Here is a 21,519-nt window from a genome sequence, read left to right on the forward strand (position 1 = left end):
CCTTCTGCTTTATTCATTTATTTATATCTCTGAGCACTCATGAATATTTTTCTTTAAACAAATTAGTTTTAATTAAAATACAAAATTCACCTTTTAAGTGAACAATTGGATAACTACTTGTAAATGAATGCTGCCACCTAACCACCATCACACTTATGATAGGTATTTCTATGTCCCTATAATGTTCCCTGGTACTATTTTGTAGTCAGTCCCAGGCACTGTCAAGCAGCAATGCATTCTTGCACTAATGCTTTCCTTTTTCTAAATTTTTATATAAATGGAGTCATACTACTACATGTAGTTTTCTGCATCTGGCTTATCAGAGTCAGAATTGAATTGTATAGAAATTGCTGTTGAACTATTGAAGTCTTCGCAGTTGGTGCCAGGAATTATTGACATTTACATAAAGTATCAAAACTTTTCAAATTATACATTTAAAATATGTGCAGTTTATCATATAGCAATTATAATCCATAAAGCTGTTAAAAAAGGAAATATTCAAAATGTATCACTGATTATTTTATTGCATTTAACTATTGTTTATGCTCCTGAGGTTATTTGTGTCTACTATATCTGTATGTAAGAAGTACTATGGAATGCAAATAGACACCCTAAAACTGTTCAATACGAGTCATTAGGGTGGAGCTCAGTGATTAAGCTTCGCAAATATGACATCCCAGGTTCAATCCCCGGTACCTCCTCTTTCTCTCTCTCTCTCTCTCACACACACACACAATGGGATACCACTTCACAACTATTAGAATGACTAAAATTAAAAAGACTGATCATACAAAATGTTGGGTGAGAATGTGGAGAAACTGGACCACTTATACACTGTTGGGAAGGTAAAGGGGTACAACCACTTTATATTATATGGCAATTTCTTTAAAAGTTAAATAATCACTTACTCTGTAATGCAGGCATTGCATTCCTGGGTATTAACAGAAGAAAAATACAACACACATCCACATAAAGACTTGGACATTTGTGTTTGAGGCAGCTTTATTTTTAATAGCTCCAAACTGAAAACAACCCAAATGTCAAATAACAGATAAATTATTGCATATCCATGTGATGGAATACTACTCAGCAATTAGAAATATTCATAAATGCCACGTGGCATTTAAGCCATGTGAAAGAAACTAGACAAAAGAAATAAACATTTTAATGGTTCCACATGTCTATGCATATTTCAAACTTTTCAAATTATACTTTAAATATGTGCAGTTTATCGCAAGGAAATATCTTAACTTTAAGCAAAGATTCTGCATAAAATTCTGGATCTCCTACCCCTCCTGTAAAACCAGAAAATTTGGTAACCCAACATTGACTCCACAATCTTTTTCATTCCTTGGGAAGGGCAGCCCTTCCTCAGTGGCAGCAAAAGTGGTGACTATTAAGTTTCCACCTGAGTCATCAGGAACTGTGGCTTGTTCTGAAAACCCATGTCCCTGAACTACTGGATCTCTCTTCTTAGTTCTGGGGTCCCTGCCTATGTAGCAATGCTATAAGTGAACTGTCCACATAGTCCAGGAATCCAGAAAACTTTGAGATTGACTGCTCTGCCAGGGTCCTTGGCCATAGGAGACACACAGGTATAGGGGTCCTAAAAATTTCTGTAAACTGACATACTGCAAAGCCTTAGTTATGGAAATACTTGTGTATGCACCTTTAGAAGGGGCACATTTCCTATAGCTTGTTGCAATCTCCTGACTCCCTCAATCAGTGTCTGAGTCCCACTTGGTCCTTTTATGGGCCAACCAGTGATATCTGCCTTCAGGGCACATGGGTCCTTGGTAGTCCTGAAGGGTGTTCCCAAGAGGGTTGGGAAATATAACATCTCCTGAGAAGAAGGGGCCAATTCATACTGCTTCCAGACACACAACAGGTTTTCGCAACAAATGTCCATGCTCAGTTGACCTCAGGCACCAGATTATGTCCAAAAGGATGAGTATTCTTTCCTAAAAGGCTTTCAGCAGCAAGGCACAGTAAGCCAAAACTGGACTGAGCACTCCAATGTCATCCTACTATCACCCTGAAGCACACAAAGTTGGAGGCCCCCATAAAAGCTGTTCATCCCTTCAAGCTGGCAGAGCCCAATTCTGTTCTCAACCCCAAGAATTAAAAGTAATTAACAATACTAGTAGTTAAAAAATAACAAAAACAAGGCATGTGTTGCCAAACCACAACATGAAACAATTACCAAGTTCAGTAACCTGGAGGCCAGACAAATCCATCACAAGCGTCACATAGGACCAATAATGTCCATGAAGGGAAACCTCTGCAAGCCACCAAGCAGAACACAGTGGGAATCCACTTGGCCAAAGTGGAATCATGTCCACGATTAAACCAATCAGGGAGAAAGGGAGGGAGGCTCTTCTATGGGCTCAGGCTACTTAACAATTTCCTCTAGCAGCAGGTGGATGACTTCTTCCACAATCACTGCCAGTAACATAACTCTGGCAAAGGCTCTGGGTAGGTCAGAAAGTGCAATGCACCTCTCAAAAATTTGTGATCTACCTGGCCTCAAAAGAATTCTCCAGGGTGGGTGTTCACATGTATGGAGGCCGGATTTCTGGTTCCTAGCTTTCTCAAAGTTCCTCCTGTGTCAGTCATTATACTGAAGGACATGGTGCATGTGCTACACCCCTAAGGGCCTGCCCCAGTGTGAACTTTCCAGTGCCGGATGAGGGAAGGCCTTTGCCTGAAGGCTCTTCCACATTCACTGCAAGTGTAAGGTCTCTCTCCAGTGTGAATTCTATGGTGCTGAATAAGTACATGTTTGTGGCTAAAGGCCTTTCCACATTCACTGCACACATAAGGCCTTTCACCATTGTGAACTCGTTGGTGGGCAATAAGGTCAGAGCTTTGGCTAAAGAACTTCCCACATGCAATGCACTCATAAGGCCTTGCCCCAGTGTGAACACTCCAATGTTTAAGTAGTCCATATTTATGACCAAAGTACTTCCCACATTCACTGCACTCATAAGGCCTTTCTCCAGTGTGGACACTTTCATGCTGTACAAGTGTAGATTTGTGACTGTAGGCTTTTCCACATTTGCTGCACTTATAAGGCCTTGCTCCAGTGTGTACTCTCTGGTGTACAATAAGGTTGGAGTTATGATTAAACACTTTCCCACATATGCTACACTCATAAGGCATTTCTCCTGTGTGGATTCTCTGGTGCTGAACAAGTATGGGTTTGCGGCTGAAGGTTTTCCCACATTCACCACACTCAAAAGGTCTTTCACCAGTGTGGACTCTCTGGTGCTGAACAAGTGAGTCTTTGCGGTTGAAGGTTTTCCCACATTCACTGCACCCATAATGCTTTTGTCCACTGTGAAAGGCCTCACACTTGGTGTTACTGTGTGGTTTCCATACACTGTGAGGGACTGGGTGCTGGAAAATGCTCAAGCTGGCTGGAAAGTCCTTAGAGCCCTGCCCCCACATAAAAGACATCTCTGAAGGATGGACATGGCAGCTTTCCACAAACAAAGCCCTGCTCTTGTCCCTGCTGATGGGTTTCTCTCCACTATGTTCCTTCTGAGGCTGGTGAAGATTTGTACCGAACCAGAATTGCTTCCCATGTGCCCCACACCTGTCTGGTTGTTCCCTATGGTGTGTTTCCTGGTATTCAGCCAAATGCAAAACATCTTTCAAAACCAGGCCACATATTTCACAGGAGTGGGCCTTTTGGATAGACACTCCTTCTAAAGAAATGTTTTGCTCAGAAGGTGCCTCTTCATCCTCCATTCCATGCCAACAACCTGAAAGCAAAGATATGCTGGTGAAGTACAAGTTGACAATGGTGCAAAGGTGCAAGCCCATTATATGTGTGTCTAACACACCCAAATATCAAATTCACAGGCTTGCTCTCAGGACAGGGGGCCCAGGTTAAAGATAAGGAAAGGGCTGATATGCTGTTTTGGCATCTAAAGGTTAGGGAATGGAGGAGGCCTTGCCTAAGACAGAACACAAATGTGGGGCACAGTACAGGAAGGAGAAGAAAGTATCCAATTAAGCCATCCACAAATGGACTTCACTCAGGCCCTGGCTCCTGGGGACAGGTGAGAGCTGTGCAAAAGAGTGTATCCAGGAAGAAGCAGATGTGGCTCAAGCAGTTGAGCACCCACCTATCACATGGAGGTTCCCAGGTTTGGTTTCCAGCGCCTCCTAAAGAAGACAAGGAAGACAACAAGCTGACATGATGAGCTGGTGTGGTGAGCTGATGCAACAAGATGACACAGTGAAATGATGCAATGAGGAGACACAATGAGGAAACACAAGAAGAGACAGCAAGCAGGAAGCGGAGGTGGCTCAAGTGATTGGGTGTCTCCCTCCCACATGGGAGGTTCCAGGTTCAGTTCACAGAACCTCCTTGAAAAAAAAAACAGAAGATGAGGAGACACAGAGAGCATACAGCAAACACAGAGAGCCGACAGCAAGTGCAAACAATGACGGGGGGGAGACATTTTTTTAAAAAAGAGTGTACCCATGTCCAAGAACATCAAATTGCAACTGAGTAGCTAGTGTTTCAGTACTATTTAGGTATAGGCACATCTCATGACACATTAATGTAGGCCACTGTCACAGGGCACAGAGCAGGGAGCAGTGGAGATGAGGTAAGATGTGGAGGCAGAGAGATGGGGAATAACAAGGCACTAAAAGTCAAAGCAGAAAAGACAAGAGTATAAATGGGGAACTCGTGGTAGAAATGGGTGTGGCCAGCAGCCTTGGCACCAAAACAACTGTGGGCGGGAGAGAATACTGGCATAATTTGATCCCAGTCCCGATGTCACACCTTCCCCCAGCTCACACTCACACAGGTCACACCCTCTCTGAGTCTCTGCTGTGGTTGGAGTCACACCTGCCCAGTCAGGTCCCCAGGGCTTACTGCCCAGCTCCAGTGGGACAAATACATGGGATATGGAAGACATGTGTTCTAAGGGAAAGACAGGATAGGCAAATGGCCGGCACTGGTCTGGATAACCGACCCCACAAGAAAAGCAAACAATAATACTCAGACAAGTGTCTTACAGGAATAGCCCAGGGGTCCCAGCAAGTAGTGACTATACTGGGACCTGTACTTTCTGGCACAAGCAGGCCACAGGAATGTCGATCAGAAGCGGGCAGAATCTAGGGCACAGAGGGAACAGCTAAGCCAGGTGTGATCCATTGGGCTGATACAAGTCTCCTGGATCCTTCCCTGCAAGGTTTTGAGGCAGCAAGTGTTGGGACTGCACTTACTCCAAGGAGCAAGGGGAAGGAAGCAGTGCCCATGGTCCTGATGTAGGGTGACGGAGATGCCCCTCAGGAACAAGGGAAAGGGCAGAGGACAATGAGGACAGTGAGGACCTGTGGGTTGAGATGATGTCAGGGCCTTACCCAAAGAGGCCACAAGTGCAAAGTTCTCCAGCATCACGTCACGGTACAGGCGTCTCTGAGCCTCATCAAGAAGGCCCCACTCCTCCTGGGAGAAGCAGATGGCCACATCCGCAAAGTTCACCTGCCCCTGCCACAATGGGGAGAGCTGAGTGCATGAGCAGCCTCTCTCCCAAGGACCCCATCCATGCCCCACACATCGAGCTCCTGCTTACCCTCATCCTTAACTCCTCAACTCAGAGATACAGGACCTTGTGCCATGTGAGTCTATTCTTTCTTTATGATCCCACTGATGTTGGTGTTAGCCCACAGCAAGAACAGGCAGGTGGGAAGAAAGACGCCATCCCCAAGAGCTGGGGAGGCAGGGACCCATCTGTCTGCTAATAGCCAATTTCCCAAAGGTCTCCAATATCATGCCTACCACAAAAACCAAACTTCAGCTCACCTTTCCCCCCTTAAGCCCCTAGAATGGGGACCTGGGATAATCAGCGCAGTCTCCTTTCCAAGGGCCCATCACTCTTTGGACCATAATTGCCTTACAACTCTGGAGCCCCACCCAGTCGCTGGCTCCCACCAACACCCTTCTTCACAAATCACACTGCTGCAATGATGTGAATATGTCCCTTCCTAAAACCCAGCCTCCATGCCATCTACTATCTTTTGGATGTCTCTATACTAAACCCTTCCACAGAACTCAAGGCATGCATGTCTGGCAGCCTAGCCTTCTGGGCACCTCCACTCAAGGTTGTTTGAAACACTGTGTATCTCCACATGGCTAGAAACGAACTCCTGATATCTACACTGAAAGTCTATTACTTCTACCAATGACATCTAAGTTGCTGGAGCATCTACTATTCCAGCTTATAAGTAAAACCTCCCCTTTTCGCTCTCATATCAGAATATCTAGTCAGTTCTTAATGGAAGATCTGGGATCCGATCACTTCTCCCACCTACATCCATTATCATCACTCAGCTGGAATACCATGATAGCCCCCTTCCTGGTCTCCATCACCCTCCCACTCACTCCACATCCAGAGGGAACTGGAACCAGAAGATGACCTCCATCATCTGCACCGTATCTCCCAAGCCTGCCACCACCTCAGGATAGAGGCCCAGCACCTCAGCCTGCCGTTTAAGGCCTAACACCTGCCCCTCTGCTCTCATTAGACACAATGGAGCCCTGAAGTTTCTTGAAAATTCCCATTTCAGTCTCACCTCTGAGTATTTGCACATGCTGGTTCCGTGCCTTAGAACAACCTTCCACACCTATGTGGTTGCCAGAAATGGGAAACCCTCCATATAATCCCTGGTCCAGACTCAAAACCCTGCGCTTGGGGTTTCTCCAGGGTCCCTAGACCCAAGAGCTGGGTGAGTAGCAAGAAAACGTTTCAGAACACAATCCAGGAAACATGCGGATTTGTGTCAGGACTGCTGAGAGCACAGATAGCACCCCTCATCTGTACAGAGTCCAGAATTACTTCTGAATGCATGGCATCCTGCAGGAAAAGTGAGGCTGGGAGAGGCCAGCAACCATGCTGGAATCCCAAAGGTTCAGCCAAACTCCCTTCTCCTGGGCTGGTTGACTGCTCTGTGCCTGCACTCCCAGAGCCACCTCTTACTAGCTGTATTACCTGGACTAGTTCTCGGTCTTCCTATGGCTCACTGGCCTCATCACCATCACCTCCCACCCCCCGAGTCTGTTCTCTCCTAAGCAGCCCCTGGGATACTTTTAAGGCCTAAATCATGTCCCTCCATCTGCAATCTTGCATGGTTCCCGAAGTCCTCAGCTGAAGGCCCAGCTGCCTAGGTTGATGTTCCAGGGGCCTCCTCACACCCTCTTCCCCCTCCAGGCATCAGAAGCTCCAGCAGTGTGGCGCCTCCATGCCTCTGCGCATCCTGGTCCCCTAGCCTATAACGCCCTCCCGCACCTCAACACACTGGTTGTCAGAAAGGGGGGGTCCCACTGCGAGTGCCTCACTCCTGGACACCGAGACCTGGACATCGAGGCTCCAGGATTCGAAGGAGGAAGGGGCGGGTGACGTCAGGGGACGCGGCACCCACCTGCGTCGGGCCCACCGCGGCGGCCGCCGCCATCGGAGCCTGCGGGCGGGGAGAGGGGCGGTGGGCGAGCAAGGCGGGGACTCGCGACCGCAGGACGCCGCCACTGCCGCGCCTCGAGCCTCTCCTCGCCCGCCCGCTCCCGTCACCTCGGATCTAAGAGGAGCTCAGGAGTCAGAGACAGGGAGGCGTACAGAGCCAGGAAATACCCCGGAGGGGGCTCCGGAAGTCCCGCCCCCTGCCTTTCTCGGCGGAAACGCGCCCTCGGCGGGTCGCGCTCGCAAAGGCTTCTGGGGGCTGCGGTCCACGGTAGCCGCAGCGCTGGCGAGGGCCGCCCTTCCCTCCGCCTAGGCGCGAGAGGCGTCTTGGGTGTCTGAGAATCAGAGGGACGTTGCATCCTTTTAGAGGGAACGAAAGCATATTTTCGGAGAGCGTAGTCCGTGCAGGTCACAGAAATGTTTAGAGATGCATTATTTCAGAATTCATTGTGCAGAACATGCTCTCAAAGGCTTTGTAAAGCCATATTGGCCGCACAGCACCCAACACTGAGACACCTACTGCTGAATACCAATAACCATCAAGTTGTTTTCAAATACGTTAGCCTGAAGCTTTAGAGTCGATTTTATGAGCCTCGGCATTTTCAGTCAGGCACAAGACAGAAAAGACTCCAGCTAAGCCCGTGGCATGGAAAACGGAGTAGGATGGTGGTTTCTGTGTAACCGCGAACTGCAGCTGTTTTACTTGTAAATGTTATTTTAACTTATATCCATTCCCTGTTATTTTGTATTTTCCAACATTGCTGTAACTTCTAACCATATGTTTGCCCCGGCTGGTTTTTGTCAGTTTATTGCCTATTTATTTGGCTTACTTTCTTCACTTGTTATCTTATGTTGGTGGAACTATTTACAATCCTGTTGTAAACTGTAACCTAATGCTTACCCGGCTGGTTTTTGTCAGTCTTCAAGGACTTCTTGGGCACGTGTTTACACACTCCCAATTAACCATAACAAATCAATTAATATCTGCAAACGTTATTATCTCTACTTCCTTTTGTTTAAATCCCATAAAAACCCTAAACTCTTTAGCCTCAGGGAGATAGATTTGAGCTTACTCTTATCTCTTTACCAGCAGCTCTGTAACAAACCTCTTTCTCTCTTTGAAACCCTGTTGTCGCAGAATTGGTTCTTGTGCACAGCCCACTTTGTTCTGCAAGACTTGAAGCGCGCAGACAATGTGCCTTGTGTTTGGTTACCTCAGAAAATATTTCTCTTGCCTGTATAACCAGTGACTGTATTCGACCCAGCGACTAACACTTTTTTCCAAAATATTTTTACTCCATACAGACATATATTCAATTCCTTTTAAATATCTGACAATTATCTGAAAAGAAGGATAACTTACCAAATGCTGCTTGATAATTAGGAAGGCAACAGAAACAGTTTCTGTGATGAAGAAATAACCAACCAATAAACTGAATTTCCAAATTCGGTAAGAAATACCTTTTGAGGAAGACTGTAATATGACTATTTGCAACCAAAAATGATAAATGTAATGGCAAACAAAATTTTAAATGTAATATTTAGATCAAATGACATTGGTCCCAAGGGAATGGTTTGTCCTGAGAGCAGGAATGAGGATCTACGCATCTATCAATTAAAATAACCACTCATTTGTAAAAACCATGTAGATTTTTATGTTAGAATGATGGAATTTTCATGTGTAACCACAGTTAACACGTAAATTGAGATTAGACTAATTCCTTAATATTCTATATATGTGTTTTCGTTTCCTAGGCTTCTGAAGAAAATACCATGCTTAACAATGGAAATTTAATTGCTTACAGTTTTGAGGCAAAAAGAAAGACCAAATCAAGGTGTAAACAAGGTGATGATTTCTTCCTGAAAACTGTGGCATTCTGGGACTGGCTCCCTGAAATCCTTGGTCTTTAGCTTGTCACATGGCAAGGTACAATTTAATGTCTCCTGGTTTCTCCCTTCTCTTCCAGGTTCCATTGAGTTCAGCTTCTGGCTGCTCCCTCTGTGACGTTCTCACTGTCTGTCTGAATTTAATTCTGCTTATAAAGGGCTCCAATAATAGGATTAAGACCCATCCTGGTTGAGGTTGGCCACACCTTCTTAATTGAAGTAACCTCATCAAAAGGGCCACACCTGTAGGAATGGTAAATTTAAGAACATGAATTTTGGGGATACATACAGCTTCAAACAGACCTTATGTTTCCAAGAAGAGAGTGAAGTTTTTTTATAAGACTATATCCAAAGGTGTTAAACATGCATTTGCAATTTTTAGCTTAAAATTAATAAACAGAATCAGAGTCTACTTTTCAACCTAGGAGAAGGAAAATTTAGAATATAAAAAATCTGTAGAAGTAAAAACAATAGTGAAAGAAAAGGAACAAGTGAGGCAAAGAAAAGCACAACATAAGAGAATACATTTAAATTGAAATGAGTAGAAAATAAATGCTTAAATGAGCAGGCAGTGATTTTTGATGGACCAGAACATCCTTGTTGAGGGATTTTCTTTTCTTCACTGAATTTCCACAGCAGATTTTGAATTTTAATGGAAAGTACAACAAACATCCCATGGTGTTTTTTTTCCCCCATGTTGTCTTTCCCCATCTCTTATCCCCACCAGTGGGAAAGGAATCACTATGTATCTAGGGATGTTCAGAATTTGCTTTAGGGAAGCTGAGACCTTACGGTTGAAGGTTACCAGAGAACTTGGTCAAAGCACTTAAGGCCCCAAATGGATTGAGATGTCATTGGAAACCTGCCAGTTAGCAGTGTCTCCTACTAGGGAATGTTAGAGTGTAGTAAAGACAGTTAGAGGGTTAACACCATGAGTGATAATCATTATAACAATAATTACATTTATTAAGTATGTCCATGCATAGGATCTATCACTTCCCCTTGGCCATGGTTGTTAAATGGCATAGCTAGAAATGGAGTCTGTAGAGCCAAACTCTAACCACTGCCCAACATGACCTCTAACCCACTATAATCTCTCAGGGCAAGGTCAGGGTCCCTTCTGTGTCAAAAAACCCGGCCATCAAAAAGTCAACTGCCCACTTATCTGGCATGAGGACAGACATGAATCCTGGCATTTATTTTTCCCAGAAACATGAGTCTTCTGCTTCAATTATTCACTCGTGACATGTTTCCTTGACACTGACAGAGAAATCTGAACAGGAAAAGCCAGGTTGACCTAGAGTTGCAGAAGGTCTGAGGGGAGTACTTTCATTGCCTTAGCCTCACTCTATTACACAAACCATCCACATGTCCTGTCACCTACCATGTCTCCTACATGTCCCAGGTCATCTTCCTACCACCTCCACATCCTTCCCCCGGGCTGGTAGACATCAACACATTTCTGGACTACACAACAACCCCCATTTGTCTCCCTCATCAATTCTTCTGCCCCAACCCGCTCTCCTCCACAGGCAGAAGATGATTTCAAAACAAATCGGGTTCTACTTGACAAATCCAGTAATGAAGCTGGGGAAGTGTTGGATTCTTCTAGGCTCTTGGCTATGTCACATAAAAGACCTTAAGAACATGCCAGTTTAGTTAGGCCGTAAAAAGAATTTATTTGGGATATGGGGGGAAATAACAGAGTTTGCTGGGAAATGGGAGAGAAGGACAGAAATACACACCGAGATTTGACGCAGTCTCCTTGAGGCAGAGAGGTCAGGCTTTGGCTTGTGTGGTCACCTTTTAAGCTATTCATTATTTCTCCCTTTGCTAATGCTGAAGGGAGGGGCTCCAGCTGTTACTGGTTACCCCAGCAATGGTGGAGGCCACATGGTGAGGCCTTTTTTTTTTGGAGTTATCCAGGATCTTGGAAATGCCTGTTTAGAACTATCCAGGTCCTTCTCTTAACCTCAGAAGAGTCCCAACTGGAACCTCAAGGTCTAGGTCTTGAGGGGTCTCACAGCCATGTTGTCTGTCAGCCATGTTGTCTGTCAGCCATGCTGTGGCTCATCTTCTCCTCATTTCCTTGTACTAACCTGTCTCTGTTGGACCATATGCTCACTAGTGGCTAGAGGGGCAAGGGCTTCAGTCTTCTCTGTTACCCACCAAGTTCTCCCAGGCATTACGCTCAGGGTTAGTAACTGGCTCTCCATCTTCCATTAATGAGGTTCCTGCATGGCCTTGTTCTGTCTGTAGCCAACCTCATATTGTATATGGGAGAGCACAATATCATAGAGGCAAAGTGTTCCCAGAAGTCCTGCCCAGCCAATGTGAGGTAGACATGGACATGTAGCTGACCAAGACAGTCTTATTGATCCTCTTAGCTTTACTAAATTTTAAACGGGCTTCTTCTTGACTTTAGGCTCCTGGCCTCCCTAGCCTTACCCTTACAGAATCCGGATAGAACATGTTCCACCTGGTCTTAACAGTAGACTCAGTAGACAGCTCTTTGTAATCCACATACCTTATACCTAATGTCCTCAAGTAGTTTCTACAGCTCATTCTAACTAGTAAAACCCTCTTGTCCTCTGCTTAGCAGAGTGGAGTTCAGATTAGGTTTTGGTCTTGAAACAGAATTAAAAACTGACAGTCTTGATGTATGTTAACCTTTTGAAGTAGAAAGAGACAGACATCTGTAATGATGAAAACTCACTTTTTCCTTGAGGCTGATGCTATGTTTTGAAACTGCATAATCTTTACCTTTTAATTGGACAGTAATGGGTTAACTCATAACTGGCCCCACTTTCATCTTCTTATTTTCAATCCACTTTGTTTAGTTTAGTCTCTGTACCTGTTATTGCATGTTATTTAAGCTATTTATGACCATTTAACTTAGCCTCCTTATTTATAATCTTACATGGACTGAGCTATTTACAACTTTACGTATTACTCCAGTCAGATTTTGTCAGTTACTACTGGATTTTTAAAAAAAGATTTATTTATTTATTTATCTCTGCCTCAGTGTTTTGTGGTCACTGTCTGCTCTCTGTGTCCATTCACTATGTGTTGTTCTTCGTCTGCTTGTCTTCTCTTTACGTGGCACCAGGAACTGATCCTGGGACCTTCTGTTACTGAATTTCATTTAGGTTCTTTGATTATGCTGCAGAAATGAATTTAAGAGCATGTCAGGTGAGTTAGGCCAGTAATTTGTTCAGGTAGGGAGGGAAGAGAAATGGGAGAAAATAACAGATCAGGGGTCTCAGGTAGAGAGGAAGGGGCTGAAAATGAAAAAGAGGGCTGATTTACAGACTATAATTACCCCTTATAGATTATAAATCCCCGGGTTTACTTGCATGGTGATCCAAGTGGGGGAGAAGGCAGCTGGAGTCTGGGTCCAGAGGCAAGAGGAGAACTCAGGCCTGGTGCCACTTTTTGAACTATTAATTATCTCACCCTTCTGCTAATGACAGGGGAGGAGTTCCAGCAGCTCACCATTTTGATTGCTTATTTCTCCCATCAATCTCCTAGGAGGGCCCAATGATAAAGTCCTTGGGGAATATTCAGGGCTTCTTCTGGCTTCCAGAGAAAGTCTTATTCTGAGTGGCAGAATCTTGGGGTGGGTCTTCCAGGAGCCATCTTGGGGTTACTGATGACCACATGGACTTCTTGCCAGGTTCCAGATCCACTACTGATTCCCTATCTTACTTCTTCACTTCCTGAGAGGGAAAAAGGTGCTCAATCTCTTGTACCACCTCAGCTCTCTGGTCTGCTGTGTCTCTTATTGTCTCTCCTCTGTGTCTCTCTTCTCTTGCTTCATCTTGCTGTACCAGCTCTCTAGGTGGGTCAGCACTCCATGCAGCACAGCCCTCCTGCACAGGCCAGCACTCCACATCGGCCAGCTCTCCACTCGGGCCAGCTTGCCAAGCAGATCAGCTTGCCTTTACCAGGAGACCCTGGAAATCAAACCCTGGACCTCCTATATGGTAGTCAGAAGCCCAATTGCTTGAGCCACATCTGCCTCCCCCTAATGGATGTTAATTAAGCAATTTTTGACCCATTTGTAACTCCAGTCAGCTTTTGTCAGTCCAGAAGTGCAGCCTCTGGTTCCTGTGCTTATATACTTCCAATTGAACAAATCAATCACATTCTCCCAACATCCCAATGTCACTATCCCCACCTCCCTTTGTCTGAATTTCATAAAAACAAAATTCTCCAATTTAGGGAGAACAGATTTGAGATTTTATTTGTCTCCTTTTCTCCTGCTCTGTGCATCTGCAATAAAGGCTCTTTCTCTCTCTGAATTCTCAGTGTCTCAGGATTGATTATTGAGTGCACTGGGCAGCTTACCCATGTGTTTGGCAGCTATCTCTCTCTCTCTCTCTCTCTCTCTCTATCTCTCCCCTTCTGTAGTTTCCCTATCATATAGCTTTGAATAAAGCTATCCTTCCCTGTTTAACATTTTAAACATTGCCTCGTGCAATATTTATTTGACATGGCCCATACCCTGGGCTCCCATGCTTTCCTGCAGGTCATTTGAGGTCTCTTTCTTCTTTTTGGAAATTGATGGTCTTCAGGGACAGAAGTATAGATTTCACCCAGGAGGAATAGTAGTTGCCGAACTCTACTCAAGACACTTCTTACAAATAGGCCCTTCTGGAGAACAATAGCAACCTGATCTCACTGGGTAGGGATGGTTTCTCTTAAAATGCAATTTCTGCTTGAGGGACATCTCAGGCTATGTATGAATATCTGCCATGGTTATGTTGTTTTGTCTCAGCATTGTGCTCAAATCAAAGACCTTATTTTTGCTGTTCCCCCAGTAATGTCTGGCTTTTGTACAGTTGCAAATATGTAGACTGTTTGCATTGTTGACATTCTGCATTTTTTAACGTTTTTTCTCATGGCTTTCTTTCTAGGTTACTTTGCTCCAAAGCAGGGAGATTTTCACCCAGGTGTTATGGAGTAACATCACTTTGCAATGTTTATTATATGAAGCAACCCTTTATGCATTCCTTCTACTGTTAAAAGGTCCCTATCAGAGGTCTTTTATCCCAACCTCTGGAATTCCCTACCCATGTTGGCTCTGAAATATACAATGGCCCCTTAAACTTAAAGGGTCTCTTTGTTTACTTTCTTTTTAAAAAAAGATTTATTTTATTTATTTCTCCCCACTCCCTTGATGCTTGCACTAGCTGTGTCTGTTCACCTTCCTTGTTTCCTTAGGAGGCACTGGGAGCCAAACCCAGGATCCCTAATTGCTTGATTCACCTCTGCTCCCTGCTTTGCTGTGCCTCTCATTATGATTTTCCTCCCTACATCCCTTGTTGCATCATCTTGTTGCATTAGCTTGCCCTGCCAGCACGCCATCCTCTTTAGGAGGCATTGGGAACCTCTGTTCCCTGCTTTGTTATATTTCTCATCATGTTTTCTTCTTGTTGCATCAGTTTACCATGCCTGTCCATTGCACCAGCTCACCCTCTTCTTTAGGAGGCACAAGGACCTGAGCTAGTGACCTCCCATTTGGAAGGTGGAAGCTTAGTTACCTGAGCCACATTCACCTCCCTGTTTACTTTCTATGTGAGAAGGAATTCCACTTTTAAAACCAAAGCTTGTCATTCTGGTAAAATGGAAAGAAGTCTGGAGAGTGAAGAGGAAATGTCCACGAGGCTCACCCAAAAGTCAGTGATTCAGTGGGTTGGAAGGAAGGTATCTTTGAGGAATTGAGAAGGAAACTCTTCTAGGATGTCAAGACCAGTGTTAAGTTTGCCTGTCACTGCCTCCTTTTGGACCATCATCTCATGATATTCCTTGTCTTCTTCCTCTACAGGGAGCCTCATTTCCATATTTGGTTTAAATTCTTTACCATAGTTAGTTTTCCCCCAATTCACAGATTTCAGTTCATGACCCAATCTTATTTGGGTCTCACACTTTGAGTATAGAACAAGATATTCTGAAGGAGTGAATATGAGGCTGATATAGGCTGTATGTACATTCAAGAAGTATGTATATTCAAGAATGATAAGGGCTGTGTGTGTATTCAGGTTTGTCTGGCTCCCAGAAAAGCCCCTAGGCCCCAAGAAGCTGAAACTTGATCCAATAAAGAAAGCCCTTTCTTGCTGAAGCACCTCCTGGCCCCACCCCCAAATCCTCTGCAGAAAAGGGATCTGAAAACCCTGCTCTGGATGCAAGTCTGCCAGCCCTGCCAGCTGTTAATTTCTGAGGGGAGTCTTGTGTCCTGGTCTTCAATACTACAATCACTGAATCCTGTCAACTGCCACAGCATTTCTGGGGGGTCATCTGGGATCTCCGTGAAGGCCAGAGATGGCAACGTTTAGCTACCCATCTTGGATGCCTCTGAAGAGGCTGGGAGGGCCCAGGCAAACTCTGGCCCAGGGCACCCCTGGACCCTGTTAGTCCAGAGAGAGGTTGAGGACTCCGCAGGAGCCCTCCTGGAAGAAGATGGGGCCACTGAAGTGTTTGAAAGAGACCCTGAGAATAAAGCAGAGGAGCTCTGCACACCAGATGGGTAAGTTCCCCAGGGCGCATAATGTAGGGAAAACCTGACACTGGAAGCCAGGAGGAGAGCCTGATCACCTCCCAAGAAGAACTGAGTACTCCTGAGAGGGGAGGAAACCATCTTCTCTAGGTCTGAGAAAGAAAGGTAAAGAGGGTGGTTGTGTGCATGTAATTGAGAAGAATGAGTGAGACGCAAAGACTCACTCCGCGAGTGTGGAGTCCCATTCCATGGTTCCATAGTGACCTCATATGGTTAGAGGCAGTGGAGGGGCCCATTTAAGGGCCCTTCATCTGAGTTGGGGGTTTATACCAACCTGCCATACTAAGAGGTGCTTTAAGTCCCCATAAGGGGAGCGGCTGGACACAGATGAAGTGTAGGCTGAATGAATGTTGTGCAGTGCCAACACGGGGTAGAAACATGAGAAACACACAGTAAAACCCTGTTAGGTTGTTTGCTGAAAAACTTTCCCCAGGCATTCCATGGAGATGTATATAGCATAAAGTTCCAGCCAGGGAAGCTTAGAACACTTTGTGAATTAGAATGGCCAACTTTCAGCATGGGCTGACCATCAGAGGGCACTTTTGACCCCTGAGTCATCTGCAAAGTCTATGACATAGTAAGTGCAAAACCAGGATACCCTGAGCAGTTCCCATACATCAACGCCTGGCAGGACACTGTGAGTCAAAGTTGGCCCTGGTTGAAGAAAGGTACAAGTAAAGAAGCCAGGATTTGCCTGATACAAAAGCCCAGGAGTATGGGTTCTATGGTCATGGCAGATGGGGTTCACTGCCATGGCAGATGGCCCTTCTTTGGAGCTGGTGTTTCTGCATGATGGAATTGGACTCAGAGGGGATCTCTTTTCACAAGACTTGCATGCTACTTTATTGGAATTGTAGTTGGTGCTGGGGTTTAAGATATATTTAGGGGATTTGAATCTCTGGACTAATAATATGACACCCAGGCCCAGAGCCTCAACAGACTTCAGCTCCTACACTTTGATTTATTGGACTTACCCCACTCAGCTAACATGGAGTTGAAGAAGGTCAACCACCACACCATGGAGCCTAGAGTGTCTACAACTGAAAGCAGGAGGAGTGCATCCAGTATCCATGTGGAATCTAAGCCCCCGCTTAACATAGATGTGCAATGGACACAACCAATCCAATGTCCACAGAGAAAATGTGGAATGGATGTGGGAAGGGGAGCCATGGTGGCTGCTGGGTTTGGGGAATGGGAGGAAGAGATGAGATGTGGAGGCGTTTTCGGGACGTGGAGTTGTCCTGGGTGGTGCTTCACGGACAATTACGGGACATTGTAGATCCCCCCAGGGCCCACTGGATGGAATGTGGGAGAGTGTGGGCTATGATGTGGACCATTGACTATGGGGTGCAGTGATGCTCAGAGATGTACTTACCAGATGCAATGGATGTGTCACGATGATGGGAGAGAGTGTTGCTGTGGGGGGAGTGGGGGGTGGGGGCGGTGGGGTTGAATGGGACCTCATATTTTTTTAATGTAATTTTTAAAAATAAATAAATAATTAAAAAAAAAAAAAAGCCCAGGAGTGCTGTCCAGGGGACTGGGTCAAACAAGTGCCTTGCAAAAGGTCTAGAGAAGGTGAGTTTGAAATCTAGTTCTGACCACCCATTCTGAAGGGGCCAGATGAAGATGACCTCCCACTGCCTTATGTGATTGCTCCTATGCACCAGTGCTGAGAAGTGAGGATGAGCTGCCTTCTCCAAGTAGTGCAGCTTCATCACCCCCACAGCTACCTTCTCCAAGTAGCATGACCTCATCACCCCTGCAGCCCCTGTCCCTTCCAATCTCATCCCCCGGCGACATAGTATCAGCCTCCCAGACCCCAGCACTGACAGTCAGTCAGGAAGGAGCCCCTGAAAGATGACACCTCAGACCATGGGGAGCCCCAGAACCTAGGTGCGGCAGGGAGGGCTGCCCTACTGCTACCTCTCTGTGAAGTCTGAGCTCCAATTTATTATGATGCCAGTGGCCAGGTCCAAGGAGGAAACCAAATGTCCATGTACCAACCCTTCACTACCACCAACCTCTTTAACTGGAAAAGTCACACCCCATCATACTTGGAGAAGCCTCAGGCCATGACAGATCTCTTCCACAGACCCCCTGCGCTTACTGAAAACAACTCCTCATGACCTTACTCAACTTCGAGGAGAGAATGCAGGTCACACAAGGAGCCCTAACCTGGCTCAAAGAGCACTCACCTGTGGGAACCCTGGACAATGGCCAATATCCCTGCACACAGTTCCCAAATGAGGACCCCTGAAGGAATCTCAATGACATGACCAAGCTCAACTGACTAGGAACCTTCCACAGAACCTTAGTCAAAGGGTTCAAAGCAGGAAGTTGAAAGGCAGTAAACATGGCTAAAACCACCCAGATCCTGCAGGCTCTCAATGAAAGTTCTGCTCAGTTCTACACAACTGTGTGAGGCATTTAGTGTATACACACCCTCCAACCCGGATGCTCCCAAAAGCCAAACAATGGTCAAAGCAGCATTTGTTGCCCAGTCACAGGTTGACTTCCAAAGGAAGCTACAGAAGTTTGATGGGTTCACCAGTAGGAATATCTCCCAGCTCATGGAGGTAACCACCAAAGTCTACATCAACCATGATGTGGAGACTAAGAGGGAGGAAAACTGGAAAATGAAAATTAAAGCAGACCTTCTTGCAGCAGGAATAGTCAAAAGAAGCAACCCCATGCCAAGGAGTGTGAGCTGGGATGCTCCTGTCCCAAGGAGGGGACACCCACCCCTAGGATGAAATCAATGTGTGTACTGCAAGGAGGACAGACACTGGAAATAGGAGTGCCCTAACATACCACTCAACCCTAATGCTTTCGAGAAGGTGGTGAAAACATTGGCTGGGAAAGCAAATGAGGCACCACAAACTAAACCTTCAGCTCACAGAAATTCAGAAGGAAAGCCTGCAAATCAACTCATCAGACTTGCAGGAATAGAAGGTTCTGATGAGGACAATTAGGCCAGACTGGGCTCCTACTCGCTTGGCCCCACAGAGCCCATAGTCAGAGTCTGAATTGGGGGCCACACCATACATATGATGGTTAGCAGTGTAGCCCAACACTCTGTTGACTAGGCCAGTTGGGCCATTATCAAAAAGGCAGGCCGCTATCATAGGGGCTACTGGTAAAAGCATCCAGTGGCCCTTCCTCCAATCTAGAACCTGTAACATTGAGGGTAAAGAAGTCACTCATGAGTTCCTCTATCTCCCAGAATGCCCAGTCCCCCTCCGGGGCAAGGACCTGCTGTATAAACTACAAGCTCAGATTACCTTTGATGCCACAAGCCAATCCATGCTAACACTCAGACCACCAAAGCCTCCAACAGTGGCACTAATCCTCCCTCTGCAGGAAGAATGGAGACTGTTCTGCCTCACTGAAGCTGGCCAGTCCATGCCTGTATTGCTCCACTTGAAGATATGCCTGAAGTATGGGCAGAAGGCAACCCAACAGGGTGTGGCACATGCCATTTCCCCAATTGTTGAAATAAAGCCCACTGCCAGCCCAGTAAGCATAAAACAATATCACTTTTCACATGAAGCACAAGAAAGAATCTGGTTACATATTCAAAGATTGCTGAATGAAGGCATACTGAGGCCATGCCAGTCCCCATGGAATACCTCACACTTCCCAGTTAAAAAGGCCTACTGGGATTAAAGTCTGGTCCAGGACCCGTGAACAGTCAACTCAGTGGTAGTGACCCTACATCCAGCAGTCCCCAAACCTTACACTCTCCTTAGCTTGATACCCTCACTAGCAGCCTACTTTTCATGCCTGGACCTCAAGGTGCTTCTTCTGCATTTGGGTGGCTCCCTGAGTCAACCAATCTTTGCCTTTATATGGGAAAATCCAAATTCTGGTGAAAAGCAACAACTCACCTGGACACAGCTCCCTCAGGGATTCAAAAATGTGCCCACTATTTTTGGATAAGCCCTGGCCAATTATCTTAAAAAGCCATAAATGTTTCCTTCTCCAATATGTAGATGACCTCATCCTCGGAAGTCCCACCTACCGAGACTGTGCCAGGGGAACTCATGCCGTCTTAGAACATCTGCAACAAAAAGATTATCAGGTGTCTAAAATCTGCCTACCTCAGTTCAAATATCTAGGTTACAGAATAGCTCTGCAAGTTGGGACCTGAAAGAAAAGAGGCAATCTGCAGCCTCCCTGAACCCAGCACTCACCACAAGTTATGAGAATTCCTTGGAGTGGCTGGATTCTGCTGCATTTGGATCCCCAATTTTGGAGTCCTCACATACCCTTTGTATGAAGCCACAAAGGGGGAGATCGTGAACCCCTGCCCTGGGAGAGCCCACTATAAAATGCTTTCATGACTCTCAAACAGGTTCTGATGGAAGCACTGAGCCTCAGGCTTCCAGATCTCAGTAAAGCATTTTACATCTACATCCATAATTGCCAGGGCAGCACAGTAGGTGTACTCACTCAGTACCTGGATTCCTGGCAAAGACCTGTAACCTACCAGTCCAAACAATTGGACCCTGTAGCCCAAGGATGGCCCTCATGCCTACAAGCTGTAGCTGCTGCAGCGGTTCTAACAATGGAAGCCACACAATTAATTCTGGGACAACCTGTTGTTGTTCAGGTTCCATACACAGTGGTCACAATCTTAGAGGCCAAAGGAACACACTGGGTTACTAATAGCCACCTGGTTAAATATCAAACCCTATTATGTGAAAACCCATCCATCCAACTGGAACCCATAAGAACTTGGAATCCTGCTACTCTCCTGTTCAGACAGGAGTTCTAACCCATGACTGCCTCAAAACATTGCAAGAGGTATATTCCAGCTGGCCAGACCTCCAAGACTAGCCAGTACCAAATCCGGACATGGAGTTCTTCATGGATGGGAGTAGCTTCATTCAGGACAGTGACTGGTGAGTGGGATATGCTGTAGTAACCCCCAAGATCTCAGTAGAGGCCCAGCGTCTACTGGATAACACCTTGGTGCAAAAAGCTGAACACATTGCCGTCACCCAAGCCCTACAACTTGTGGCTGGAGCCAAGGTTAATATCTACACAGACTCCAAATATGCCTTCCTTACCCTGCATGCATTTGGAGCCTTATACAAGCAAAAAGGACTCCTCAACTCAGGAGGTAAGGACATTAAATATGGCACACAAATTCTAGAGCTACTAGAAATGGTCTGGGAGCCCACCAAAGTGGCTATGATGCACTGCAAGGGACATCAGGCAGGCCACAGCCCTGTCACTCAAGGGAATCAGAGGGCAGATGCTGAAGTAAAAAGAGCCACATGGGAGGGATCCCTATGCAAGGACCTGGTCGCTGCCCTCATTCCCCAACCTCTTAATTATCAAAAACTCCAGTACACACAACCTGCTCTCATCCCCCAGCCTCTGAATCACCGGGAGCCACAATATACTCAAGCTGAGAGAGAATGGGTACTCTCTGAGAGTGGGACACAAGGAGCAGATGAGTGGTGGACATTGCCTGATCACAGAATAGTCATGCCTCAGATATTAGCTGCAACCATAGTACAAGATTACCATGAAAGCTCACACTTAGGAAAAACTCATCTTAAAGAAGTATTGGAAAGATTCTTC

At 45.8% G+C, this 21,519-nt stretch overlaps 1 protein-coding gene across 5 annotated transcripts; it reads right to left on the minus strand.

The window, feature by feature from the left end:
- Positions 1-984: 984 nt before the first annotated feature.
- ZNF772 (zinc finger protein 772) lies at positions 985-7,682 on the minus strand. Of its 5 annotated transcripts, none has more exons than XM_058280941.1 (3): positions 7,444-7,682; positions 5,386-5,506; positions 985-3,767 (listed from the first exon to the last, which is right to left on the minus strand). In XM_058280941.1, the coding sequence occupies exons 1-3, from the start codon at positions 7,474-7,476 to the stop codon at positions 2,650-2,652; spliced, it is 1,272 nt and encodes a 423-aa protein (XP_058136924.1). In that variant the 5' UTR covers positions 7,477-7,682; the 3' UTR covers positions 985-2,649. The 5 variants fall into 5 exon arrangements, with proteins under 5 accessions (XP_058136924.1, XP_004456916.1, XP_071065610.1 ...); XM_004456859.4 differs by having other exon boundaries at positions 5,386-5,512; XM_071209509.1 differs by having other exon boundaries at positions 5,386-5,512; positions 5,598-7,664.
- Positions 7,683-21,519: the final 13,837 nt, after the last annotated feature.

The sequence above is a fragment of the Dasypus novemcinctus genome, chromosome 18, assembly GCF_030445035.2.
Source record: "Dasypus novemcinctus isolate mDasNov1 chromosome 18, mDasNov1.1.hap2, whole genome shotgun sequence".
NCBI classification, from domain to species: Eukaryota; Metazoa; Chordata; class Mammalia; order Cingulata; family Dasypodidae; genus Dasypus; species Dasypus novemcinctus.